Raw genomic sequence first — 24,779 nt, forward strand, 5'->3', positions numbered from 1 at the left:
GGGTTTAAATGAAGGAGTCCCACATTTAAGAAGTGTCCCACACCAAGGAGAGACCACATCAAGAAGTTCAAGTCTCTAATGAAATTCAAGAGTTGATTAATGAGTTAAGAGATGATGCCAACCTTAGAGACCCAATGGGTCTCCACCTCTAATATTAGACATCAACTCATGTTTAGGAGTTAGTAATTGTGTTTATGTAAAAACTCCTAAACAATTGTAATGATTATATGTAGTAGAAGGCTCCACCCAATGTTTCTGTTGAGTGGAGTAATCGTTTGGCCGATGGACGTAGGTAACTATTTTCACCGAACCACGTTAAATTCTGTGTATAGCCTGTATTCTATTTTCTTTTGGTCTTGACCAAAAAAAAAATAGCTAAGCTTGTCCAAAATGGCCAAAACAGTACCATTTTGGCTTTTACCCGTCATTAGCGGGTCAAAAATAGCTAGAAAAAACTTTTTTTCTCAAAAAAAACAAACAAACATTTTTCAACCAACCACCAGCCAGTAAATAGCTGAAATGTGTGATAGGTGATGTAAGGGAGCCCAAGGGTTGGGTCGAACATTTATGAGAAGAGAGAAACCATATTTCTGATTTATTTATTTTTTTGAAAGAGAGGGAAAACATTTCATTCATTTGCACAGAAATGCATGACTCATTTCATCAGGTTGGCACAAGTTGTGGAGCTGTCAGCAGTAAAGAAAAGAAAGAAAGAAAGAAAGAAAAAAACTAGTCCGAAGCCATGTGCAGCTATTAAACCTCCATTTTCTGCCGGCCATGAATTTAACATCTGCAAGAATATGCCAACAGCGGCTCCGCTTGTCTCGTAGGCGCAGTTAGTGCACCTCACCTTGTGTTGGGACGTTGCCAGTTCGACTCCCAATGGTATGGTTGTACAACTGGTAGGAACCCCAGCTTTCTCTGTTGAAAAAAAAAATATGCCGTGAAATATTTGCAGGAAAATTTTGAACATCGTTGAATGTTCTTGCATTACGCTCTTTCCAAACTGCCCACCAGGTGGTGCGCACCCAACAGTGCCATATAAACCAAGTTTTAACCTTTCATAAACTAGATTTGGATTAAAAGCTGGTTTATGAAAACTAGGTTTTGTATCACCTTATACCCTTAATTAAAACCCAATTTAGCCTCTAAAAGCTAGTTTCCACCCAAAAATGAGGCTAAAAGTTTGTTTTGAGAGGCATCCAAATGGGACCTTGTAGTTAGAACCTTACATAGAGAAAAAAACAGGACCTTTAAAATATCATAAAATTATCACAACACTGTATGAGCCATTTTAAATGTTCAAAATTTTGCAATATTTTGTAAATTTATAAAAAAATTATTAAAATATCATGATTTATTGTCCTGTTTACATTTTGTTAGTTATATGACAAGAAAAGTCTTTTTATATTTTTTTTATTTATCTTCCTTTAAATATTTTTATAGTTTTGTAATTTATTGTTTTAACCAATACTTTGCCCAAAAAGAAATATAAAAGCATTCAATTTCCCTTGAGATATTGATTGATGTTTAAAAGCTTTTTCATTATATAAAAAGACTTCACATAATATGGTGTGCATGCACTGAGCTGCTTGACAGACACCCATCTTGGCATTCTTCGAGATAGGTGTTGTGCCCAACTCAAAAAATGTTGATAATTAAGACTCAAGGGGTTCGGCGTAGTGGGATGGAGCCTAGACCGTTTGACGCATTGTCTAGGTTCAAATCCCATGGGCATTGGCGACTCTCTGAGGTCAAGGGGTAAGCCCTCATAGTTTTATGCTGACATGGACAAAGACCGTAAGTACAACAGGCCGAGTCAGCACGGCTAGGTCTCTGCGCCCTAGAGTGGCTTTTCGGAGTAAAAATCACAAAAATATTGATAATTAAGTTGGCTATCCCTCGTTAATGGTCCACTTTTTCCAACTTTGTATGGAATCAATCATACACCGCATGAAGCTTAAAAAAAAATCAAAGAATTTTAATACCAAGGGTCCGTTTGGCATCATGTGAAAACACAATCAAGTTCATGATTACTAGCTTGAAATGTTTGCCTCTTAGAGATGCCAAACTCATCCCAATCAACTATATGAATTAACACTTTGATCAAATTAACCTGATCTTATGCCACGTTTGGAAATTTCCGCTCATGGACAGACTTTACACAATACTTGGTTGGGGTTCACTAAAACCCTACCGAGTGTACATTTCAAGCCATGACATAGAAAATGAGTGAAACAACCAAAAATCATAAATGATTTATTGTGGATCTGGTCCAGTTCAGATTTTGATCTGCCATGTTATGAGTCAGATCTGGATATGAAACTGGGCCCACTTATTGAAAGTTGGAATCATTCATATTTTGAAAATGTCCCCAAAATGTGATATTTTCACTCACTATTTTAAACTAAAAAATGTTGCAATAATTTTCATTAAAATGTTGACATCATATTTTTGTCACAATGCTTACAGTTTTATCAGCTATTTTAATGAAAAATAGGTGATTTTTTTTTATATATTTTTATCTTTTATTTCTTCTTACAAAAATTTTAAAATTTTTTTATTTTTATTTGATTTATTTTTGTAATGTTTTGCTAATAAAAATGCTGGATATATGATTTTTTCCCATTTTTTGGCAAGAACTTGAGTTCTCTGCCGTTATTTTGCTGCTACTTACATGTTTTTAAATGAATCTAAAAATCCATGACTCGTTGCACATAAACAAAGTAACAATAAATGCATCTACATATTCAAATAAAGCCAAAAAAAAAAAAAAAGGAAAACAAGTAAGCTCTGTCTGGGTCCCATCTTATACTTTTCTTTCCTGACCATCAATGGCGTGTTTCAGCTGTCCATGCTGTTGCGCTTGGGCTCCGCTGAAGTGGCAGGGGCGACGTGTGAATGTCACCAAGTTGACAGAAAGTCACAAGTTCGAAACCCATGGGTGGCGTCCCTTGTCACAGGTCAAGGCTGGGCATACTCCTCGGTGCGCAGGGGGGAACCTCAAGGGTTTTTCCATGAGGGAGGAGGCTAGTCAATGTGTAGTCAGTGATGGAGAGGGTTTTTTTCCCTTGGATTATCCAAAAAAAAAAAAGTTGTGCCCATATAAAAACATAAACAACTCAGTTGTAGTGGTTTGATGCCGTTTGATAAAATGGTTTACCGACAGGGTACACCTGACCTTATCCATACTCTATGGACTTGCTTTACACATTGAAAAACCAACATCTCTCTCTCTATCTTTCTCTATCTAAATAAATAGGTGAAGCGGTATAAAAGAGTCATTAAAAAAAGAAAAAAATAGGTGAAGCATATGTGATGTTTTTTCATGGCCTTGGTGGAACGAGCGGGACACATCGAGATAGGGATGGCAGTGGGGCGGGGCGGGGCGGGGGACAAGGTCTCCACCCCCGCCCCGCCTCAAGATTTTATCCTCCACCCCCGCCTCCATCCCCAGTGGGGAATGGATTTCATCCTCCATCCCCGTTTCATGTCCTCCATCCCTGGTTCAAACGGAGATGAGGCGGGGCGGGGATATTTCAAGAAAAAGTGGTCGGGGCGGGGCGGGGAAAAGTGCACGTCCATCCCTGCCTCCACCCCCGGACGGGAATGGATTTTAACTTTCGGCCCCGCCTCTATCCCCGTTTCATACCCTTCATCCCCGGTCCAAACGGGCCGGGGCGGGAAAAAGTGCACGTCCATTCCTGCCTCCACCCCCGGACGGGGATGGATTTTAACCTTCGTCCCTGCCTCCATCCCCGTTTTATACCCTTCATCCCCGGTCCAAAGGGGGCGAGGCGGGGCCCCGCTTTCCCCCGGTCCACTGCCATCCCTACACCCAGACACCACACTAGCAAGTGCAGCCATTATTTTTATACTTTTTATTTTTTTAAATAAAAATGTATTTTTACTATTAAAATTAGTTTTAATTGATTAAAATTAAAAACTTCAGTACCCTCATGTCCTATTTTCCGAAAAAAAAATTTTAACTTGCTAGTCGAACTTGATGTCCTCTTTTCAACAAATCTCTGTGACATGTTGGCTTTGTGCATGCATGACAATAAATGGCCGACATGTCTTTTCAATTTAATTATTTCATCTTTGGTTATCACGAGCATGAGCGAGAGAGAAGCATTCATGCATGTTTATCCCTGCAGATAGGGGTGTCAATGGGTCGAGTTCACCCAAACCCGACCCATACCAAACCCTAATATGGTCAGGGTTTGGGTAAGGAAGGAGGTTTGGTTAGAATCTCAATCAAACTCAATGTGTCCAATAACAATTAGTATATGAAGGTGGGTATGGTTTATGAGATTTCATACCAGACCTAAACTGCACCAGAGTTTTTACTAAGATATTGCAATTTTTAAATGTAGTAAGGATAAATGTAGTCATTGCATTGAAGGTGAGACTGCTATATCAAGAAGTGGCATGTATCTGCAAAATATGCACTTGTGGAAAGTAGTTGCATTCCATAGATTGATATGGAGTTTGATGACGATGAGAGTGCATATAATTTTTATAATTTATATATAAAAATTCAAGGTTTCATTAATGTTCGAAGGCGAATTCACATGTAATAGAGAAGAATTTAGTGCTAAGGAGAAAAAAATATGATAATAGAAGCAAGATGAAAGGATGTGGTTGTACTGCAAAATGAATTGTTGAAAAAAAAAAGTATGAAAAGTTTTGTGTTTACTTTAACCATGCACTAGCAACTCCAATTAAAGCTCCTAACTTAAGGTCTCATGGAACAATGAGAAAATCTCTTAAGCTTTTTTGCAGATATTGATCTGGTTCATGCAGTTTTAATGATGTTACAGTTCCCTCTTATATTTCTTTAAGGGTTTCAATATATTTATATTGGATTATTTTCTTTTTAGTATTGACTGAATTAGTTTCCTTAAACTTTGTTACATTTTCTAGATTTTATAAAAACCTATATGTAATTTTTTGTCTTTTATTTAAAATTTTCTATTGAGTTACATTACAAGAAAATAAGTTATATTGTTGGGCTTTTTAGCATGAAATTGAATCGGTTCTTTGATACATATATTTCTCTTCTCAAAAGCTGCTCTCTCCCAAAGCTTCATATTGTCACTCATAAGTTTAATACTTTTATGATTAAAATAATTTCAAATATTACATATATATATATATAATATTTATTCACTCACTTGACATTTTTTTCTGTAAATAAAATATTATTTAATACTTTTGTTGACCATTTTATCTTAATGTTATCAAATGACATTTAGAATTTTAATATTATTTTATAACATGAATATTAAAATAAGATACATTGTAATCAAATTCATACTAGCATAATGAAACTTTTTCCAAGTTCATACCCGAGTTGGCATTTTCTAAGAAAACACGTTCCAATATGCACCAAACCCGATCCATTTGTTTTTTTTTTCCCCACAAGTAGAACCCTCGTTTTGAAATCTTTACTTTCTTGATCAGAAGATCCAGTAATATCATGTGCCATTTACATCTCGATTCAACATGGCTGCATCATGCATACTTTCGATCCAGATTCTAAAACCAATATTTGTCAGAGGGTATGAAGGCTGAATCGATTTTCAAAATGATTTAGGGGATCCACCAATTAGTTTTTGAACCGAACCGCATTGAGAACAAGCCAGTTTTTAACCAACAAATGAATTAGGTCACAAAATATTGAAAACTATTTCAAAAATAATTCGAATATAAGCCAAATCAAATTGATTTAGTACCAATTTATTTGCCGATTCACAAGGATATTGACAGCATTGTCTAATATAAACTTGCTGCACAATATTCAAATTAAGATTCAGCCTACAATGGTTGTTCTAGATGGACATGTCTTCACCAGTCTATATGGCATGGAAGCAAACCCAAAATAAAATAAAATTAAATTAAAATTAAAATAATGCCACTAATCCAACTTCAACAGGATTACTAGAATTTATTTATAGATGGGTTAATCTAACATTAAATTTGTTGGGTTTAACATTAAATGAATTTAATCATATTAATATGATTAAAATATTTTTAAAATTATATTGTTACTTTTTAAAGTTCAGATCAAGTGAAACACGATTGCACAAAAATTTGTGCATTAATCACCCCCATCACCCTCCATCAGGTCTTGAGTGCCACACCTGACCTGTACCCAAGACTTGAAGGAGGGTGATCAGGTGCTTAATGCACAAGATACTTTTTTGAAAAAAAGTGTTTGATGTAACGCTCAAAAAATAGTCATGAATTTATAAAATGTAGTCGTATTTTAATTATTTTATAATATTGAATTAAACCCCATTAGATTAACCCTTTATTTATTATATCTAAAAATCTGAATTAACGGAACGTTCCATAAAATCATCACCTCACTGCCGCGGTGTTTCGTAGGTCAGTCAACGGAAAAGAAGAAGAAGAAGAGGAAGAAGGAGAGAGAGAGAGAGAGAGAGAGAGAGAGAGAGAGAGAGAGAGAGAGAGAGAGAGAAGGGTTTGGACGTTCGTTGAACGCAGGGACTCGTCTCCCTCCAGTCAACCCACACGCGCACCTCCCTTCCTACTCTTTTCCTTTCCACCATCCATTGCTCTCTTTCTGCCAATCATCAATCAAACTGAACCTTTTCATTTGTTCTCTTCAAAGTTCAATCGACTCTTCTTTCTGTGATTATGTTGTTCTTTTTGCTTGAGCTTTCTTTCATCCTTTTATCCGGCTCTCTGCCCTTTTGGTGTTGGTATTGAGTGAGCAGTTGATGGAACAATGCCCACATGATTTCGCGACTATTTGGAGGAGGACGGGATAGGAGGAGCAAGAACGAGGACGAGTCGCCCTCGATGGCGGCGGACTCCAAGAGCCGGCGAGGGCTGAGGCCCCGCCTCGACCGCCAGAACGCCTCCAAGAACATCCACTACGACCCCTCCCCTGGCTCCTCTTCCTCCGCCCACCGCACCCGCTCTCTCGAGCTGTCCCCTTCCGACCAGCAGGGCGTCACCAGCTTCCGCGTCGTCGACGGAGAGTTCGGGGAAATCTACGAGAAGCTCGGGATCAGCTGCCCAGAGGATTTCGGCATCCCCGTGGCGGCGTGGGAGGCGAGGAAGGTGCGGTCGTCGTCGGATCTGCTCCCGCGTACGCGCCTTCGGGTGAGAGACGTTTCGCCACCGAGGAGCGGTCCGCTACCGGCTGCGGCGAGCGGATTGGAGTCCCCCTCCCGGGAGGCGGCAGCTAGGGTTTCGGACGGAGAAGGGGCAAGGCTGATTTTGGCGAACGAGGCTCGGGTTTCTCCGGTCCCGGCCGAGAGTGCGGCCGGGAACGGGATCAAGGGCGTCCGGCCGCCCCCCGTGCTTGCGCCTCCGCCCTCGATGTCGTTGACTGTGAGAGATGAGGGCTTCTCTACGTGGGATATCCTCAGGGCGTTGGGCCCCGAGGAGGGCGATCAAGGGAAGGCTCGCGCCCTTGAGTCGTCTGAGAGCGAGGGCGAAGCGGAGGAAGAGGTGGATGAGCAGGAGCCGGCGGCTGAAGAAAGGGAAGAAGCGGTAACCCTTGGCAACGACCTCTCGGCTTGCTGCTCGTTCACAACTTCGAACGACGACGATTCCTCTACCACGACTACGGGGTCCACATATGTGTCTCCGGTTGGGAGGCCCAGGCGCGAGATCAAGTCATGGCAGCGGGGCGAGATTCTTGGAAGCGGATCGTTCGGGACGGTGTACGAAGGGATCAGCAGGTAAAAATGGTTTTCCTGATCTTTGCTCGGCATGGAGGTGATTCATTGCTTCAATTGTGGGTGATTTCTTCTTTATGATATTGATTGGCACTGAGAGTTATGAGAATTAGTTGTTTTGGAACCGATGTGTAGAGTTTATGAACCATGGTATTCGTTTTTTAGGATAATTGAAGACTAATATCTGTATATTGTTAGTATCCTGAATTCATGGTTTGCTTAGGTAGTGCCAAACTTATCTTCTTAGCATAGTAGTTTACTTGTTAATTTTGGACAATAAGAAATTTTGTCTTCCCAAACCCACCACATTCACCTACTCTAGTGTGTGATTGAATATCTTCTTCGTTGCTTTCACTTCAACAATGTGAGGCTGATCAAAGAAATGTTTGAGCATAGCTATGAGGTTTTGTTAAAGGATAGGTGTTCTTTGTTGGCAGATACCAGGTCATCTTTCTTCTGCCATGATTACGTATATGTGTTCTTGAGCTTGTTACCAGCTTATCAAGGCTTTACTAAGAACAGTTCTACGAATGGAAGGAAAATATTTTTCTTTCTTTATCTGACAGATTTCTCCTCAAGCATATCAGCCATACCTTTGTCTCTCTTTTAAGTTTAAAGACTTAGGTTGCCACGGGCATTAGGTAGTGCTTGGACGTATTTATAAACTACAGTTTTCTGTTTATCATTAGTTAAAACATTTTTTGTTTGGATTATTGATTTATTTAAAGTTTAGAGAAATAAAAAATAACCCTTCTTTAAAAATAGAGCGGAGGCTATTTTTATTTTCTATTTCTATTTGTTTTGGGATGATCCTCCCCTCTCCTGTCATGTTCGCCCATCAACCAACCTATAGCTGCCCCCATGAGACACCAGGAATCCTGTGCTCCCATACCACCACAGGTCTAACCCTAGCTCCATCAGCATCATCTTCTTCTTCTTCTTCTTCTTCGTCCGGTGATTTTCAGCAACCATCCCTCTTTCTTTGTTGAGGCCAAACAAGAATCTAGATTTTTGTGGGAGAATCATGGGACTAAATCAGAGGGTGCTTTTTAATATCTTTGGCTAACATTACAATAATCAAGTATTGAGGCAGAGGGACAGGGCCACGTCCTTCTGATCAACAATAGCATCAGTGACACCCTTGATTCCAATCACCTCTGTAGGATCGTGATCATCTCTAAGACGATACCTTTGTGGACTTGAGAGAAGAGGGGGAGACCCAATCTAAAGAGTAGTGGTGTGATCAAGTGTGTCTTTGATGATGATGTAGGGCTGTAAATGGTTCCAGATCCAAATAACCATAAATTTTTTTCTCTTCATAAACATTTACAAAGAGTTCTTCTGTTTTTTGTTTGTAAACAAGAACTAGAAATATATCTGAAACAAGGCCTTTGCTTGGGTTTATCTTACATCTCGCATACAGGCCTGAACTCAGCAAATATAGAAGACTAGAAATTAAACAAAAGGTAGGACAGGATTGTGATCCCTTAATAAGGCACCTGATATGCATTAGGTAGTGAAAGTAAAAAACCACAAATAAATGTGAAAAGACTTCCAAAGTCTCACACCAACCATAGAAATAAACATTTAGCTTGGATTGTTATAACAAAAATATATTGGGAGGTTTACTTTTTAGCTATCAAGGTGTCATGACATGACACACAGGCATGCTACGTGACACAACATGGCACAACCTACACTATTTTAATAATATGTTCGATAATAACTACATTTTTATATAAATTTAAAATTTAAAAATATTTTTTATCAATTTAAGAAAATCGTATCATCATGTTCTAGTTTTGGAAAAAAATACATTTTTGTGTCTCGAATCCATAGTGACTCCACGTACGTGCTCATGTCCTTATGACATAGCTTTCTAGGAAAGTTCTACTTTTTTGCTTTGTTCAAGAAAGGATAACAAAAATATATGTCATGTGTTGTTTTTGATATTTGTAACATGAAGCCTCTTGTTTAAAAGGTAGTACAAAAATAAAATATCTATACGATAAAATCATATTAGGTTTTATTAGAAATTTAGAATCAAATAGAGTAACTGAGGTAATTGCTAATGTCAGATCAGGATTACATTGTTTTCTTCTATATCTTTGTTGTATTGTGTTTGTAGTCATTACCTTGGACTTCATAGTGTGAGAGATAAAAGACTGTTGACACCAATGACATTTCTGCAATTTCCATGTAAATCTGTACTGTTTACACATATTTGGTCTAAATGTAATTTATTACGTAGAGCGGGGGTATATGGTAAAATACCCCTAGAGGTAATCAAGAGGCTGGATTGTAAGGATAATAGATGTCCCAAAACAGGAGTCATGTGGAACTCCTCTCATCCAAGGTTGAAATTAACTCCCTCCTTTCGCATTCTCTTCTTGTTCCTTTCTTAATGGTTTCTTATTTTTCTGCATCCATAGCAGTATATTTGCAGGTTTCTTGCAGGTAAAGGTTGATTTCTCACACAGTTCATATTTCATAACAATCTCCAATACTTCATATGATAGTTAAAATTTGTTCTTCTTTTGATATTCTTTGTACTGGAATCATTTTGTGAGATTCTAGAGTAATCATATCGTCGGAATACAATCCCGTTGGTATTGAAAGAACTATGTAAAATGAAATTGAGAAATCTTCTGTCTATTAGAATTCAAGATGTCATCGAACTTTGAAAAAAACGTATCATAACGTGGAACCTTCATGTCAGATTCTCAAATCTTGCTGAAGTTTTGTAGTCTTAGAAAAATTGACTTGTATTTTCACCAATAAAAGTATAACACTGCTTAAAAATCTTGGAGATATCTGTAACTATGTTCATGGTGTTGCTCATAGTTACGAAGCATCATAATAGCAATTTTAGGCATTCTAGAAAGAACAAGGGAACAATAAAAAGATCTGTTTATCTATACTTCATAATGCCACTCAAAGTTGTGACATATCATGGCAGCATTATAGACATTCAAGAAAGAATAAAGGGAGTTATTTGCTATTAGAATTTTTTATTTATTTATTTATCATGTACTATTGACAATTGACAACAATATAGTGGTTGAAAAAATACTCCACAAACAATATAGAGAATGATGAAACATAGTAAATAACCAAATAAAGGCAACTAATGCGGTGACTCCTTGTCCCTTATTTACTGCTTAGTGAATTTTATATCTTCTGAAAAAAAAAATCAAAATAAAGGTTTGATCTAATTATCAATTAATGACAATGTTTTCTTGGCAGTTCATATAGTTAGAAAAAAACAACAAGATTTTCAATGGAATGTCTAATCCATTCACAATTGATTGTGCAATCAAAAGGGATATTCTGGACTTCTCTATCAAGAAGTGTTCAAATTGTGATCTATCCTGGATTGACACCTTTTCTATAAGTGACTAACCTTGTCTTTTTTTTCCCTTTTGAAATGTATCTTCTTGCTTTTGGGTGACTGCCTGTCACCTTTTTCTTACTCCCAAAAGAAAAATCCTTTATATCCTCTAAAAAAAATAGTAGCAATGTTTTAGGATCACATGCTTAAAAAATCTTATAGTAACCACTAAGTCTAATTTCTATTTATTTTAATGCAAGATTTTAACCTTATGTTGTCTTCCAAGTGCTTTAGTACCATATATAAAAATATCATGATCATGAAACCTTTGTGAATTTTGTGGGTCATCATTTCTCTGTTCAGCTTTCCTATTTTAAAAGGAAAACAAATAATCATCTCCCATCTGAATTTGAACTGTATTGTATTTCTAGTGAAGCATATCCTAAAATTATTCTGAACCTTATGGTCCAATGCCAGCCGGTCAGTTTCTTATATTTGTTGATCATATTTTGGAGTCTTTCAATAACTGGTGAAGCATGAGCGAAGCTAGAAAGGACTACGAGCTACTATGGGCCCAATCTATTAGTCCGAAGACAACTTCCTTGCCATCTCATCATGTTGCCTTCTGTTTGTCAATGAAATATGTTTGTAGTTCTTTTTTAGCCTTCAAGAAAATAAAATGTGCTGCAATAAAAAAGAAGAAAAATTTGATATGTGATATCGAAGATTGTCATAGAAAAATGGCCTGATGATCTTATCATGTAATGTTTGTATGGTTGCTCCACCCTCACCTTTCCCTATTTCCGCTTTCCTGCTTGTGAAGCGAGAAATTTGTTGGTTAGAAGAAATTTATATGATTGAGTGCTGCTTTATTGCTTGGTACTTGAAGACTTATGCATCAAAGCAAGAGACAAAGTTTCATGAACTTATTACAAGCATTGGATATCTGCATGAATTTGCATACCGGAGCTTGATTTGCTGACAGCTGTTAGAGTTATCTTGGTTAAACTGCTGTTTGATGGACATCCTTCTTTGACAAGGATCTTACTGGAGCCAACAGACTTATTTTGCATTAGATGTGATATTTTCATTTCCTATTTATGTTGTTCAACACTCTTTATGATCATTGAAATTTTGTGTTTTCTCAGTGATGGATTTTTCTTTGCGGCAAAGGAAGTCTCTTTGATTGGTCAGGGAGGCATTTACCAACCTAGTCAACTTGAACATGTAAGTCATTGCAGAAACTTGTATCTGACTCTTTAATTTTTTTCCATTGAACTTGGTATTATGTGAATCAAGATGATCTCAGGCTACTAAAAGCTATGTGTTACTTGAGTATGTACTCTATATGCTTTACAGTTGAAAGGCAAAGTTATGCCTCTGATCATTGTTTGCCACTTGCTCCTTTTCAGGAAATTGCTCTGCTAAGTCAGTTTGAACACGAGAACATCGTTCAGTATCTTGGAACTGACAAGGTAGAATCTTAGCTGCCTGTCATTAAATCCAGTTGTTTCATGTTTTATTTTATTTTATTTTGAATATTCATAGTCTAGAGTCAAAAGTGCTAGTTGGCGCCTGGGAGGGGACTAGCTGGAACTCAAAAAGCAAAGTTAAGAAAAAGAGAAAATTTATAATAAGTTGCTGAAATTAATAATAAACATATGTTCAATATGAAATAATCAACAAGTTGATTATGAATGAATGTAACATATTGTAATACACTGTAAAAATTGTTATTTTTCATAAATAAACACAAAAGCTAAAAAAATTTGAAAAAAATCACGTAATTGTGATTTAAAAACATAGTCAGTGCCTACATATATGTATAAGATTTGAACAAGAGTTAACCGACTAGGAGGCCTAGTCTAGGCAGTAGGCCTGCACCAAGCCTGACTAGGTGCCTAGTTGGCATTCTGACTATTCCTGATCCACCACTTGTTTGTCATTGTTGTGCTACTAAGAGGTTGATTTTGAGGGCACTAGCACAAAAGTATGTGGTAAATACCCGATGATTCGCTATAAGTGGAAAAGTGGAAAAGTGGTAGTGCTCTTATTGGCTGGGAGAGACAAAGATTAGGGAATTAGTTAACATTAAGAAAACCAAATACTATGAGAAGGACTTGTAACCAAAATTTCAGGGTTATAAGTGACTAAAAAATAAAAGGAATTAGAGAAAAATAAGAAAAATCTAATTAGTGCTAAATTTTGTCAGCATAAGTTGGGTGAATCACAGGCATCCTTGGAGTAAGTTAATTTGGTAAACAGGATGAAACTGAAAATTCTAAATCGCGCTGTCTGCTAGCATAGAACTGCCTGCCTCAACTTATTTGTTGACTGGGAATGTTAATTAGGATGCCAATGATGGACATAAAAATTTGTTTGCTGTTGCTAATGGCATAAATACACATGTTTATCCTGAAAAAGGAAACCAAATGTTTGCGCTTAAATGGTTGGTTTCAGTGTCCTTTAAATGGGATAATCCTGATTTAGTTACTAAATGAGTGCTGGCAAATATGTTAGTGTTGGTATTTGGATCATTTACTATGCTATTCTTTTCAAATGTATTTTTTTTGTACATCTGTTTTTAACACATAAATCTGGCAAAGATGGTCATGTTTTTTTTGGATCATATACCATTCACTGGTATCTTTTACTCAAGGTTTGTTTGTCAATACTATCTGTAACTTGAAGATATTAAAGGGATGAGGGATAACATCTTATTGGCGTTATTTACATTGCTAATTACATCTCGATGACTCTTCTTATTGAACGTGTATAACTGATGTTCAAATTTTGTTGCTTGATTTGTACAGGTGGGTGATAAACTTTATATATTCCTTGAGCTTGTGTCACAAAAATCTTTGGCATCCCTTTATCAGAAGTATCGCCTACAAGATTCTCAAGTATGTGGTTACACAAGGCAGATCCTGAACGGCTTGAAGTATTTGCATGACAAGGGTGTTTTGCACAGGTGATATGCTAATATTTTTTGAAATTTGTGAAGCATGTAATATTTTCCAAACCTTGGATGCTTTCTGCCTCCACATGTATGTGTCCTGGCATTTGTGTTATACACTTTTTTTGATTTACTCGCACTAGAAGTGTTTGTGCTGTTCAAGATGGTTTTGTAAGCCCATTTATATGAGTCAGTGTGTATATCTGACTAAAAATCGTTGCCATGCATGGCTTCTTTTATGCCATTATTTAAGATATCCACATCCACATGTCAGGTTCTTTTAGGGGTTAGACTTTTTCTTTTTATATTGAAGGTTTTCATGCCATCTTTGCTCTAAATAGTTATGGCATTTTTGTCTTTAAGTTGCATCATGCGCAATGTTGCAAATATGTGCACATTTCCCATACATATGCACATATCTTTATCGTATTCACATATATTGGTCTTGGCAAAATCTTTGACAATGCAACAACTGAAGATATTATAGGTTTTCTAATAATCTTGAGTAAGCTTGACATTTAAAAAATAAAGCACAATAAGTAATACAAATTAAGTAAATAATGGGTTCTTTTTGCAAAAATATAAAGATGTTTTGGAGTTTTTAAAAAAAATGAAGAGATAAACAATGAGAAAGTCATTTTTTTAAATATAAAAATAAGAAAAAGGGAAAATTGTGTAAATGTAATGATCATATCATGATATTGTCATGCTAATATTATGGTATTTTGAAAATATCACGATTTTTACCCTTTTTAAGCATTTAGAAAGACCAGATATTTTATTGGAAAACCATGAGCTACAAGTAGTCACAAGCTACTGGGTAAATCAGAATGCAACCCAGAAGCCCCCCATTTATTAACAGCATACAACCAAATAGCCTTCTACAAAGAGTGATGAATCGCCCTTGCGACAGATCCATACCCTCAAAAACTCAAGTCTCTTTCCTTCAAAACTGTCCACCATGCAACATGAAGCCACCAACAGCAAATATTTTGCTGTTTCTGCCCTCTTGTCGCTGTGATTGTCACCACAACAAGCCCTCTGACAGAAAATCTGCAACGCGGTAAGGATGTCTAACCAAGCCGATCTGAAAACTTCCTTGAAAAATGGAATGACTCCAGAAAATGTGCTGCTCATCCTCTTCGGACACAGGAATGGAACTACTGACCATACGAAAGCCTCTAGCTCCAAGATCCTGTTGGGGCAAGGACCCTATCTTGCAAAATTCAAGCAAAAAGCCAGCTCTAGGGGACATCCCTGGAACCCAAAAAATGTAATACCAGGAAAGGTGAGTTTTCCAGAGCAAGAACAAAGTAGCATGAAAACAGACAAAATTTACTAGACTTGAGGCGCTTCCAAATAATAGAGTAGAGCTCATCTGCAAAACTGCATCCTCACAGCAAGTCTGAGTTCTCTTCCAATGCCTTTCCTCTTAAGGCTTCTTCTACCCTCGATCACCTAGCCATTGACAACATTCTACCACTCTGCCACTGTCCTAGTCTTGACACTGATTGATCCGAAAAGCCTGGAGAAACATTGGCATAAAAGGACATCCAAAGCCTAGAGAAACATTGGTATAAAAGAATGTCCAACACCCACAGATCATACCAGAAAGATATAGTCTGGCCATTAACCCAGCTTCATATCATGATTCTGTAATGAAATATGCGGAAAAGCAAAGAGTGCTCTAGGCACTTACAACATCCACTAATGAACAAACAACAAGGGATAATACCCAAACCCACAAGAGACAACACAACATAAAAATATAAATGTCTCTTATTGAAAGAGAGAGAGCTCTCTAAAGAGTGAGAAATACAAGAGGGGTTCACCCCTATTTATACACAAAAGATGGAGAGGGAGAGGGCCAAGAGGCCTTAAAAGGAGAGCCACCTAGGGGGCTCCCCATGTAGTCGTTGGGAGCCCCCAACGGTCACAAATGTGACCGTTGGGGGCCCCATCGACTACATGTGGGGCCCCTTTTGTGTGAGCAAAAAAACAAAAAAAAAATTGATTTTACAAAAAATAAAGAGAAAAATAAAATGAGAAAAACAAGTACCCCTATCGGGTACTTGTGAAATGACAAAAATACCCCTATCGGGTATTACATATATATATAACTATATATATATATATATATATATGAATTACATATATTTTAACACCCTCCCTCAAGCTTTACGAGGATATAATCGAAAGCTTGTTAAGCAGAAACAAAAACCGAGGAGCGGCAAGAGCCTTAGTGAAGAAGTCCGCCAACTGGTACTCTGATGTGACGTAAGGTAGTGCTATAGTTCCTCTTAGGTATTCATCCCGAACGTAATGACAGTCCATCTCAATATGCTTAGTACGCTCATGGAAGGTGTGATTGCTTGCAATATAGATTCCGCTTTTGTTGTCGCAACACATCTTCGAAGGAGTAGAGATGACAATGCCCATATCACTGAGGAGGCTTCTTAGCCACACAAGTTCCATGGTTGTAGTGGCCATAGCACGATATTCTGCTTCTGTCGAGGACAATGATACTTTGTGTTGCTTCTTGCATCTCCACGAAATCATAGAGTCACCTAAGAAAACACAAAATCCGGTAGTTGAGACTCGGTCATTGGGATTTCCTCCCCAATCTGCATCAGTATAAGCAATTAAATCAAGTGACGAGGCAGAAGAAAGAAAAACTCTCTTAGTTATGGTATTTTTGATATATCTGACAATCCTTAAGACTGCACTCATGTGCACGGTTGTAGGTGCATGTTGAAACTGACTGACTGAGTGGACGGCATGAGCAATGTCTGGCCGTGTGATGGATAAGTAGGTTAGAGACCCAACAAGTTGCCGGTAGGGAGTAGGATTCTCGAGAGGTGTTCCATCTTCCAACCTTAATTTTGCATTGATGACTTCTGGGGTTTCTGTCTTCTTATCATCGGAGATACCGGATTTGGAACAGATGTCAGCAGCAAGTTTCATCTGAGAGAGAATGTACCCTCGAGGAGAGTACGCCACTTCAATTCCTAAAAAATATCTTAAGAAACCAAGGTCAGACATATCAAAATTTTCTTTTAAAACCTTTTTAATATCATTAATGCCTTGTTCATCACTTCCAGTGATGATCATATCATCAACATAAAGTAGTAAAATAACTACTGAAGACCCTGCACTTTTCACAAACAAAGCAGTGTCAGTATAACATGAACGAAAATTTAAACTTGTCATTACATTACTAAATCTATCATGCCAAGCCTTTGGGGCTTGTTTTAAACCATATAATGTCTTTTTAAGTTTAAGAATTTTATTTTTACCAATACATACTCCTGGTGGAGGATCCATGTAAACTTCTTCATTTAATTCGCCATTTAGAAATGCATTCTTAACATCGAGTTGATAGATAGGCCATTTCTTCACTGACGCAATAGCAATAAGAGTCCTAACACTAGTCATTCTAGCAATAGGTGCGAAGGTTTCTTCATAATCTATACCATATTCCTGAGCATATCCTTTAGCTACTAACCGTGCTTTATAACGTTCTAATGAACCATCACTCTTGGTTTTAATTTTGAAGACCCATCTACATCCTATTGATTTCTTTCCAATGGGTAGCGAAGTTATTTCCCAAGTTTTTGTTTTTTCAAGGGCACTAAGCTCTAAGTTCATGGCTTCAACCCATTGGGGAATATTTTTGGCCTCATTATAGTGTGAAGGTTCATGGAATGAATGTAATGCAATTAGACATGCTCTATATCTAGGAGTTAGGGACTCATAGGAAACAAACCTATTAGGAGGGTTGGAGATCCGACGGGATCTCCTTAAAGAGGTTTCTTCTATGTTGGATCCTTGAGAGTATTTTTCTAAGGCACTTATCTGAGTTTGTTGACCACGCCTAACATATGTTTGGATTGGTCTATTGTTCTCATCTATAGCATTATCAAGAGGAATTTCCTCTAGGTCATTCAAAGACTCATTAGAGATTTCCTCTTCTTGAGGAGTCTCATCTTCTTGAGATAGAAAATCAAATAAAAAAGTATATTCACTTTCGTCAATATCTTTAGTTTTCACAAAACCATTTTCATTTTCCAAAAATGTTACATCTTTGGATACATAGAGCTTGTTATTTTTCAAGTCAAAACATCTAAAACCCTTTTGATTTTCTCCATAACCCAAGAAAACACATTCAATAGCTTTAGGAGATAATTTGTCCCGTTTATGGGTAAGGACAAAACATTTACATCCAAAGACTCTTAATCTATTGAAGTCGGGTATTCTTTCAAATAGTTTTTCGTATGGAGATGTATTTTGTAAGGATGAAGATATTATTCTATTTATTAAGTAAGTTGAGGTTAAGGCCGCTTCGGCCCAAAAATTCTTTGGAATTTCTTTGGAAATAAGAAGTGTCCTAGTGGTTTCCATGATATGTCTATGCTTTCTTTCGGCCAAGCCGTTTTGTTGGGGAGTCCTAGGACACGATCTTTGATGGCAAATTCCATTTACTTCTAAATAGTTTTGAAATTCATTTGATAAATATTCTCCACCCGAATCGGATCTAAGAGTAGAGATATTACTTGAAAATTGATTTTTAATTATCATATGGAATTTTTTGAAAAAATCAAAGACTTCGGATTTTAAATTGAGAAAGTAGATCCATACATACCTAGTGTAGTCATCGATGAAAGTGACATAATAGGAGTACCCTCCTTTAGACATGACGGGGGAAGGACCCCAAACATCCGAATGGACTAACTCAAAAGGCCTTTTGGATACAAAAGTTCGGTTTGGAAAAGGAGTAGATTTCATTTTCCCAAAAATACAATTCTTGCAAACAAAATGTTTCTCATTACAAAATTTCTTTCTAAATGGAAAGGAGTACATTTTTGAGAAACTTGGATGTCCAAGTCTTTGATGCCAAATATCAATATTTTTATCTTGGACATAGTTACAAAAAGAGTTAGTGGGGAGTTTCAAGTTGCTCATGTAATAGAGATCTCCCATTCTATGGCCTTGCCCAATCAGCTTCCCGGACCGGAGATCCTGTATAGAGCAATCCTTAGTTGAGAAGGAGATTTTACATCCATGATCACATATTTGAGCAACAGAGAGGAGGTTTAAATTAAGTTGAGGTACAACTCTTACGTTTGGCACAAAGAAGTCTTTTGAAAAGTTTAAGGTTCCAAAACTTTTTACTTGTAAAGAAGTACCATCGGCAGTTGAAACATATGAGTTTTTATAATTATTACATAAATCGGAAAGCTCATTTTCAAGGGGGGTCATATGAAAGGAAGCTCCAGAGTCAAGGATCCAAGACGACATACCTGGAGGAGAGGAGGAAGCTACGGCGGCACCAGAAGTTGATGGAATCTTGAGTAGAGTTTGTAGTGCCTCCGATAGTTGAGCAAGAGAAAAAGAGTCTGTTCCTTTGATTGCTTCTTCTTTCTTTTGAGTAGCTTCTTCAACGGAAGCAACTTTATTTTTTGGTGCTTCATTCAACTTAGGGCAATTAGGTCTTATATGACCCGGTTCTTGACAATGATGGCAAATGGCTTTTTTATAGTTGCCATTATAGTTATTTTGCCTTCCAAAATGTGGAGGTTTGTAGGTTTTCATATGGTTGCCGGGTTTTGATACGGCCAAGACATCATTTCTTCCTTTAATCATACCAAGACGGGTTTCTTCTTGGCATATTTCGGCTATGGCATCTTCCAAGGGAAGAGGCTTAGATCTATGTAGGAGGGAGGATCTAACTTGTTCATATTCGGGCCTAAGCCCATGTAAAAATTGGAAAAAGTGTTCTTTTTCCATTTGTTTTCTCCTTAATTCCATATCTATACTAGAAACTCATTTTGGTTCTAGTAAGGATAGCTCATCCCATAGAGGGCCAAGAGTGCTAAAGTAGTCCCTAACACTCATTTCTCCTTGCTTGATAGTCCGGATTTTTTCTTGAAGAAAGAATTGACGAGCAAGGTCTTTTTGTGTAAACATACCTTTCATGAAGAACCATACTTCATTTGCCATCCGAAATTTGGCAATGTTGGCGCAAATCTTGAGTTCCACATTGTTCATGAACCAATCTAGAATCTTGGCATGCTTACTTTTCCAATCTTCTATTTTAGATTGGTGATCTTCAATGGCCTTCATGCGGGCATCTCCTTCAAGAGCTTTTTCTTGATCACCTTCCATTTTAGTTAGTTGGAGTTGTGGTTCCGGAATGGTGCCCATAACGTATCCCCAAAGCTTTTTCCCTTTGAGGTTGTTCTCCATGGCGGCGGCCCACATCATGTAGTTGGATCCATTGAGCTTGAAGGAGAGATCAATCTTTTGTTCTCCTTCCATGATAATCACTTACAAGAGGATAAAAAGGAAGAGAAATATAACACGAAAAAAATATAGCTACACAACTAGCTATATTAAGAAGAAGAGCATACACAAGGCTCTGATACCATGTAATGAAATATGCGGAAAAGCAAAGAGTGCTCTAGGCACTTACAACATCCACTAATGAACAAACAACAAGGGATAATATCCAAACCCACAAGAGACAACACAACATAAAAATATAAATGTCTCTTATTGAAAGAGAGAGAGCTCTCTAAAGAGTGAGAAATACAAGAGGGGTTCACCCCTATTTATACACAAAAGATGGAGAGGGAGAGGGCCAAGAGGCCTTAAAAGGAGAGCCACCTAGGGGGCTCCCCATGTAGTCGTTGGGAGCCCCCAACGGTCACAAATGTGACCGTTGGGGGCCCCATCGACTACATGTGGGGCCCCTTTTGTGTGAGCAAAAAAACAAAAAATAAAAAATAGATTTTACAAAAAATAAAGAGAAAAATAAAATGAGAAAAACAAGTACCCCTATCGGGTACTTGTGAAATGACAAAAATACCCCTATCAGGTATTACATATATATATATATATATATATATATGAATTACATATATTTTAACCGATTCATGATATTTTCATTGTATGTCTATATCTGTTATGATATTACACATATAAAGACATACATACATATATGTAAATGTATATGTGTGGATGTGTGTATGCATAGTTAGCCAATAACTAGCTAGTTAGTTATTGGCTTTCACAGCTGCATGAATGTTAACAAGTTTACCACGAATTCTAAAATGAAGTGGTAGTTTCATGCACTAATTTTCACCAATATAATTGTTTTAGACTATGTTACTTGGACACTGACACGGGTGTCAGTGTTGGATACGTGAAGAAGTGTTGGACAGGGCAAGTCTTAAAAAACTAGATACTTGGACACAATAATATATAAATATATAAATATATATAAGAGATAAAAGAGAGATTTAAAGAATTATGCAAACAAAACCATAAAAATATAAAATGCACATTCCTTTCACAATTGAAATTTGATCCTTGATCATTTTCAGTTTTATTAACATGTAAGATTGTAAGTACAAAAAGTCAAAAACATATTATCAAGACTATGAGAGTGTCAATGCATGATGGATACTTCCCAGGTTAGTATCTTCCACATCCTAGAATAGTTGACACTTGTTTAACAAGTTCCCATAAAGCTGGATGCCCTGTCCTTTATGCAAGAAACTGGCACTTCACCTAAGCTGAAGTGTTGATGTTGGACACTTCTCGACACTGCCACTCCCAAACATGGCACTGCCACAACGTTTTTAAAATTAGAAGTGACCAAAAATTTGGATACATGTGTTGAATGTTTGACACCTTAAATTGTGTTTTGACACGCTGTGTCCAAGGAGTATCCATACGAGTGTCCAGCTTTTTGGACACTATTTTAGGGTGTGGAAGATACTTACCTTTAGGGATGCACACCAAACCGAGCCGGCTCGGGCTCGGTTAAAGCTCATCTGCTTTGTAAATGAGTCGAGCTTGAACCGGTGTATGAAGCTCGGACGAGCTATCGAGCCGAGGATAAGGCTCGGTTCGTTGCAAACCCAATATATATAATATCTTTGCAAATAATTTTACATGTGCATTGTTACTGTAATGGGTAGGGCGCTAGTCTTTCTTCAGAATGTGTTGGGTTCGAATTCCGTCTTTTGCGACTTTTTACACGAGAATTTTTAGTATGTATGCAATTGTTTCAGTGATAATAGTCAAAAGACGTGCTTTGGTTTAACAGTGGGTCACTTGGTTAACGTTAGAGAAGTCGGGGATCTTTTTTTTAATAGATCTTGTTGAGGCTCGGATTGAGCTCGGAACCGAGTCGAGTTCGGACAATGCCTTACAAGCTTGGCTCCGAGCTTGAGCCGAGCTTGGACAAAGTCATTTTGAATTGAGCCGAGTTCAAACAGCCCAGGCTCGGCTCGAACTCGGCTCGTGTGCATCCCTACTTACCTGGGAAGTATCCATCATGCATTGACACTGTCATTAGCAGTGTTGTGAAAAGCGTTGAGGCGTAGCGAGGCGCTCCACCAAAATTTGAGGCGAGGCGTAAGCCTCGAGGCGCAAAGCGTAAGCCTCAAAAAAATATTTTTTTTAAACTTAAAAAAAACTATAAAAATGATCTAAAATTATAAATAAATAAGAAATGCTTTATTGATGAAGCGCCAACCAACACGAGTTTCAGGTAGAGTTTCCATCAGATTGGGAGCCTCCCGACATTTTGCAGTTAGAGTTTCAGGTAGCGTAGTCTGTTCGGGTGCATTCGGGTTGCTTATGCCCTTCATGATGCTGCCAGTTTTATCAGGGTGGCTGGTGTAATGCAGAGCCCATTTGATATCATTCTGCCTGAGACTGATGTGTTGTCTGATATGCTAAATGATGAGGATCCGGCTGGTTCATTTGTCGGTGTTGTCCAACAATTCTATTTGGCTTGCCTATATGGAGGAAGCAATGAATGGACACGGGTGCTCTTAGGAGTGAGATCGTTCAAAAACTCTTAATGCTGCACTGTTGTTTATGGAAGAAGCGGCCTGATTTGATGCTGTGTAAATTGTTGGATACTATTTCTGTAGATGGAGATAAAAAAAAAAGAAAACCAAAAAGATTTGAACGCTAAAACTTATTACTTGCAAGCCAAACACTTTAATAATCTCTATGATACAAATTATAACTTGGAATATGGTTATCTCAGTGATGTCTTGGCCAGATATTTGAAACATGGCTCAGATGGCTTGCATAAAAATAGGCAAGACAATTCAAAGAAGGAAAAGATTTAAGTGGGGATCCACAGAAATCCATAAAAGCTTTTAGATTGTGGATATACAATTGAACAAAGGGAAAATCTAACCAAACTGCGATTAAACAGGATGCGAGCTCTTATTTCACAGTATATACGAAACATAAATCCTGAATCTCATTAACCATCAATGCTGTGTTTGGGATCCTTGAACTAGAGATGTGTTGCGGTTTCCCCAACATCCTCTGCACACCATTCAGCAATTCTATTCCCAACACCACATTTGAAAAACATATTTTAGCAACGACAATTTGGCAGAGCCATCCGATGTTTAATGCGCGCCTCACTTTGAGGCTCGCCTCGCCTCAAGGCGTACGCCTCAAGGCGCATGAGGCGTACGCCTTGAGGCAGTTGCGCTTTTTAAGTGAGCCTCAAGGCGAAAAGGGCCTCGCCTCGAGGCGAGGCGCGCTTTTAACAACACTGGTCATTAGTCTTGATGATTTGTTTTGACATTTTGTACTTACAATCTTACATGTTCATAAAACTGTAAATTATCAAGGATAAAATTACAAATGAGAAGGGAATGTGCCTATGTCACATGGGTGCGGGTGCGGGGGTGCGGCAGGGGCAAAAAATGTAAAATGTAAAATGTAAAATATATATATATATATAAAAGGGGGGTCCGGGGGTTCCCCCCGGCACGGGTCGTAAAGAATATTTAAAAATCAATTTAAGCTATTTTTTTACATTTTATTAAAAATAATCGATTCAAGTCAGTATCGTTATCAATTTTCTGACGATACAATAAGCATCGGCCGATCCAGGCCACCCATACTGACAACACTGGTTTTTTCTACTTGTTAATCTAGTGAGGACAATAATAAGCTGAAGGCGAAGGACAAGATGGCTCTCTATCTTATCAAAATTTTTACTGCTTTTTTATAGTAAAAAGCAGATGTAATGGGTCTCAAACTTCGATATCACTACATTGAACTCAATTGAGAGAGAGACGAATGTTGGGTGCGCAGTTCACTTTATGCTCTCCATTGTCGACTCTCTTTGGTGCACAAAATCATCGAGTGCTGTGTCGTTGAGAATTAAAGAGTGCCTACGAGGGCAGGGTACCCCTGACGGCAAACTGGCACAAGGGTTACAACAATGCCGTCCTTCATGCTGGCCTGTGTCATATAGGCAGGCACTCAAGGGACCCCTGGATCTCTAGGGTCATAATCAACTGGGCACGGGTATGTCAGTAGCTTTTAAAGGTGGGCCACGGAAGACAGGGTGGTCGTGAGGCCCCCACCCGGGGTTTTCCTTGCTTCAGCCAAGGTTCCTCGTTATGAAAAAAAAACAGGGCACCTCTCAACCTCATTACAGGACACCCCCAATCAAAACAGAGGTTTGTGGATGTTATTAGAAAAGGAAAGACCGTGGAGTCACTTCATAGTTTTTTCTGCTTTTTGTCACATTTTAATTAAAAGGATGGAGGGAAATGGCGCATCAAGCTGTTAAAAGGGCCTACTTGATCATTCTTTTCGAAGAACTAAAGATGGGTAATAGATTTAAGAGGTTAGAATATTAGATGGATGCTTGTCATATTCTTCCTTTTTGGGGTTTGTCTTGTCCAGGCCATTTGTTATGCAGCAGCCTTGTTGCTTAGCA

At 37.9% G+C, this 24,779-nt stretch overlaps 1 protein-coding gene across 1 annotated transcript in view; it reads left to right on the forward strand.

Annotated features, from left to right (window-relative positions):
* The first annotated feature begins 6,391 nt into the window (after window positions 1-6,391).
* The window catches only part of LOC149816422 (mitogen-activated protein kinase kinase kinase 1-like), a 28,294-nt gene continuing 9,906 nt past the window's right edge, over window positions 6,392-24,779 (forward strand). Inside the window, exons 1-4 of the mRNA XM_089986704.1 lie at window positions 6,392-7,721; window positions 12,198-12,276; window positions 12,462-12,524; window positions 13,863-14,020. Coding sequence (XP_089842830.1) covers window positions 6,766-7,721; window positions 12,198-12,276; window positions 12,462-12,524; window positions 13,863-14,020 — 1,256 coding nt within the window. The 5' untranslated portion in view covers window positions 6,392-6,765. The remainder of the gene's footprint in view (window positions 7,722-12,197; window positions 12,277-12,461; window positions 12,525-13,862; window positions 14,021-24,779) is intronic.

Source organism: Nuphar pumila, chromosome 14, assembly GCF_984573655.1.
Source record: "Nuphar pumila chromosome 14, dmNupPumi1.hap1.1, whole genome shotgun sequence".
In the NCBI taxonomy this organism is placed as follows: Eukaryota; Viridiplantae; Streptophyta; class Magnoliopsida; order Nymphaeales; family Nymphaeaceae; genus Nuphar; species Nuphar pumila.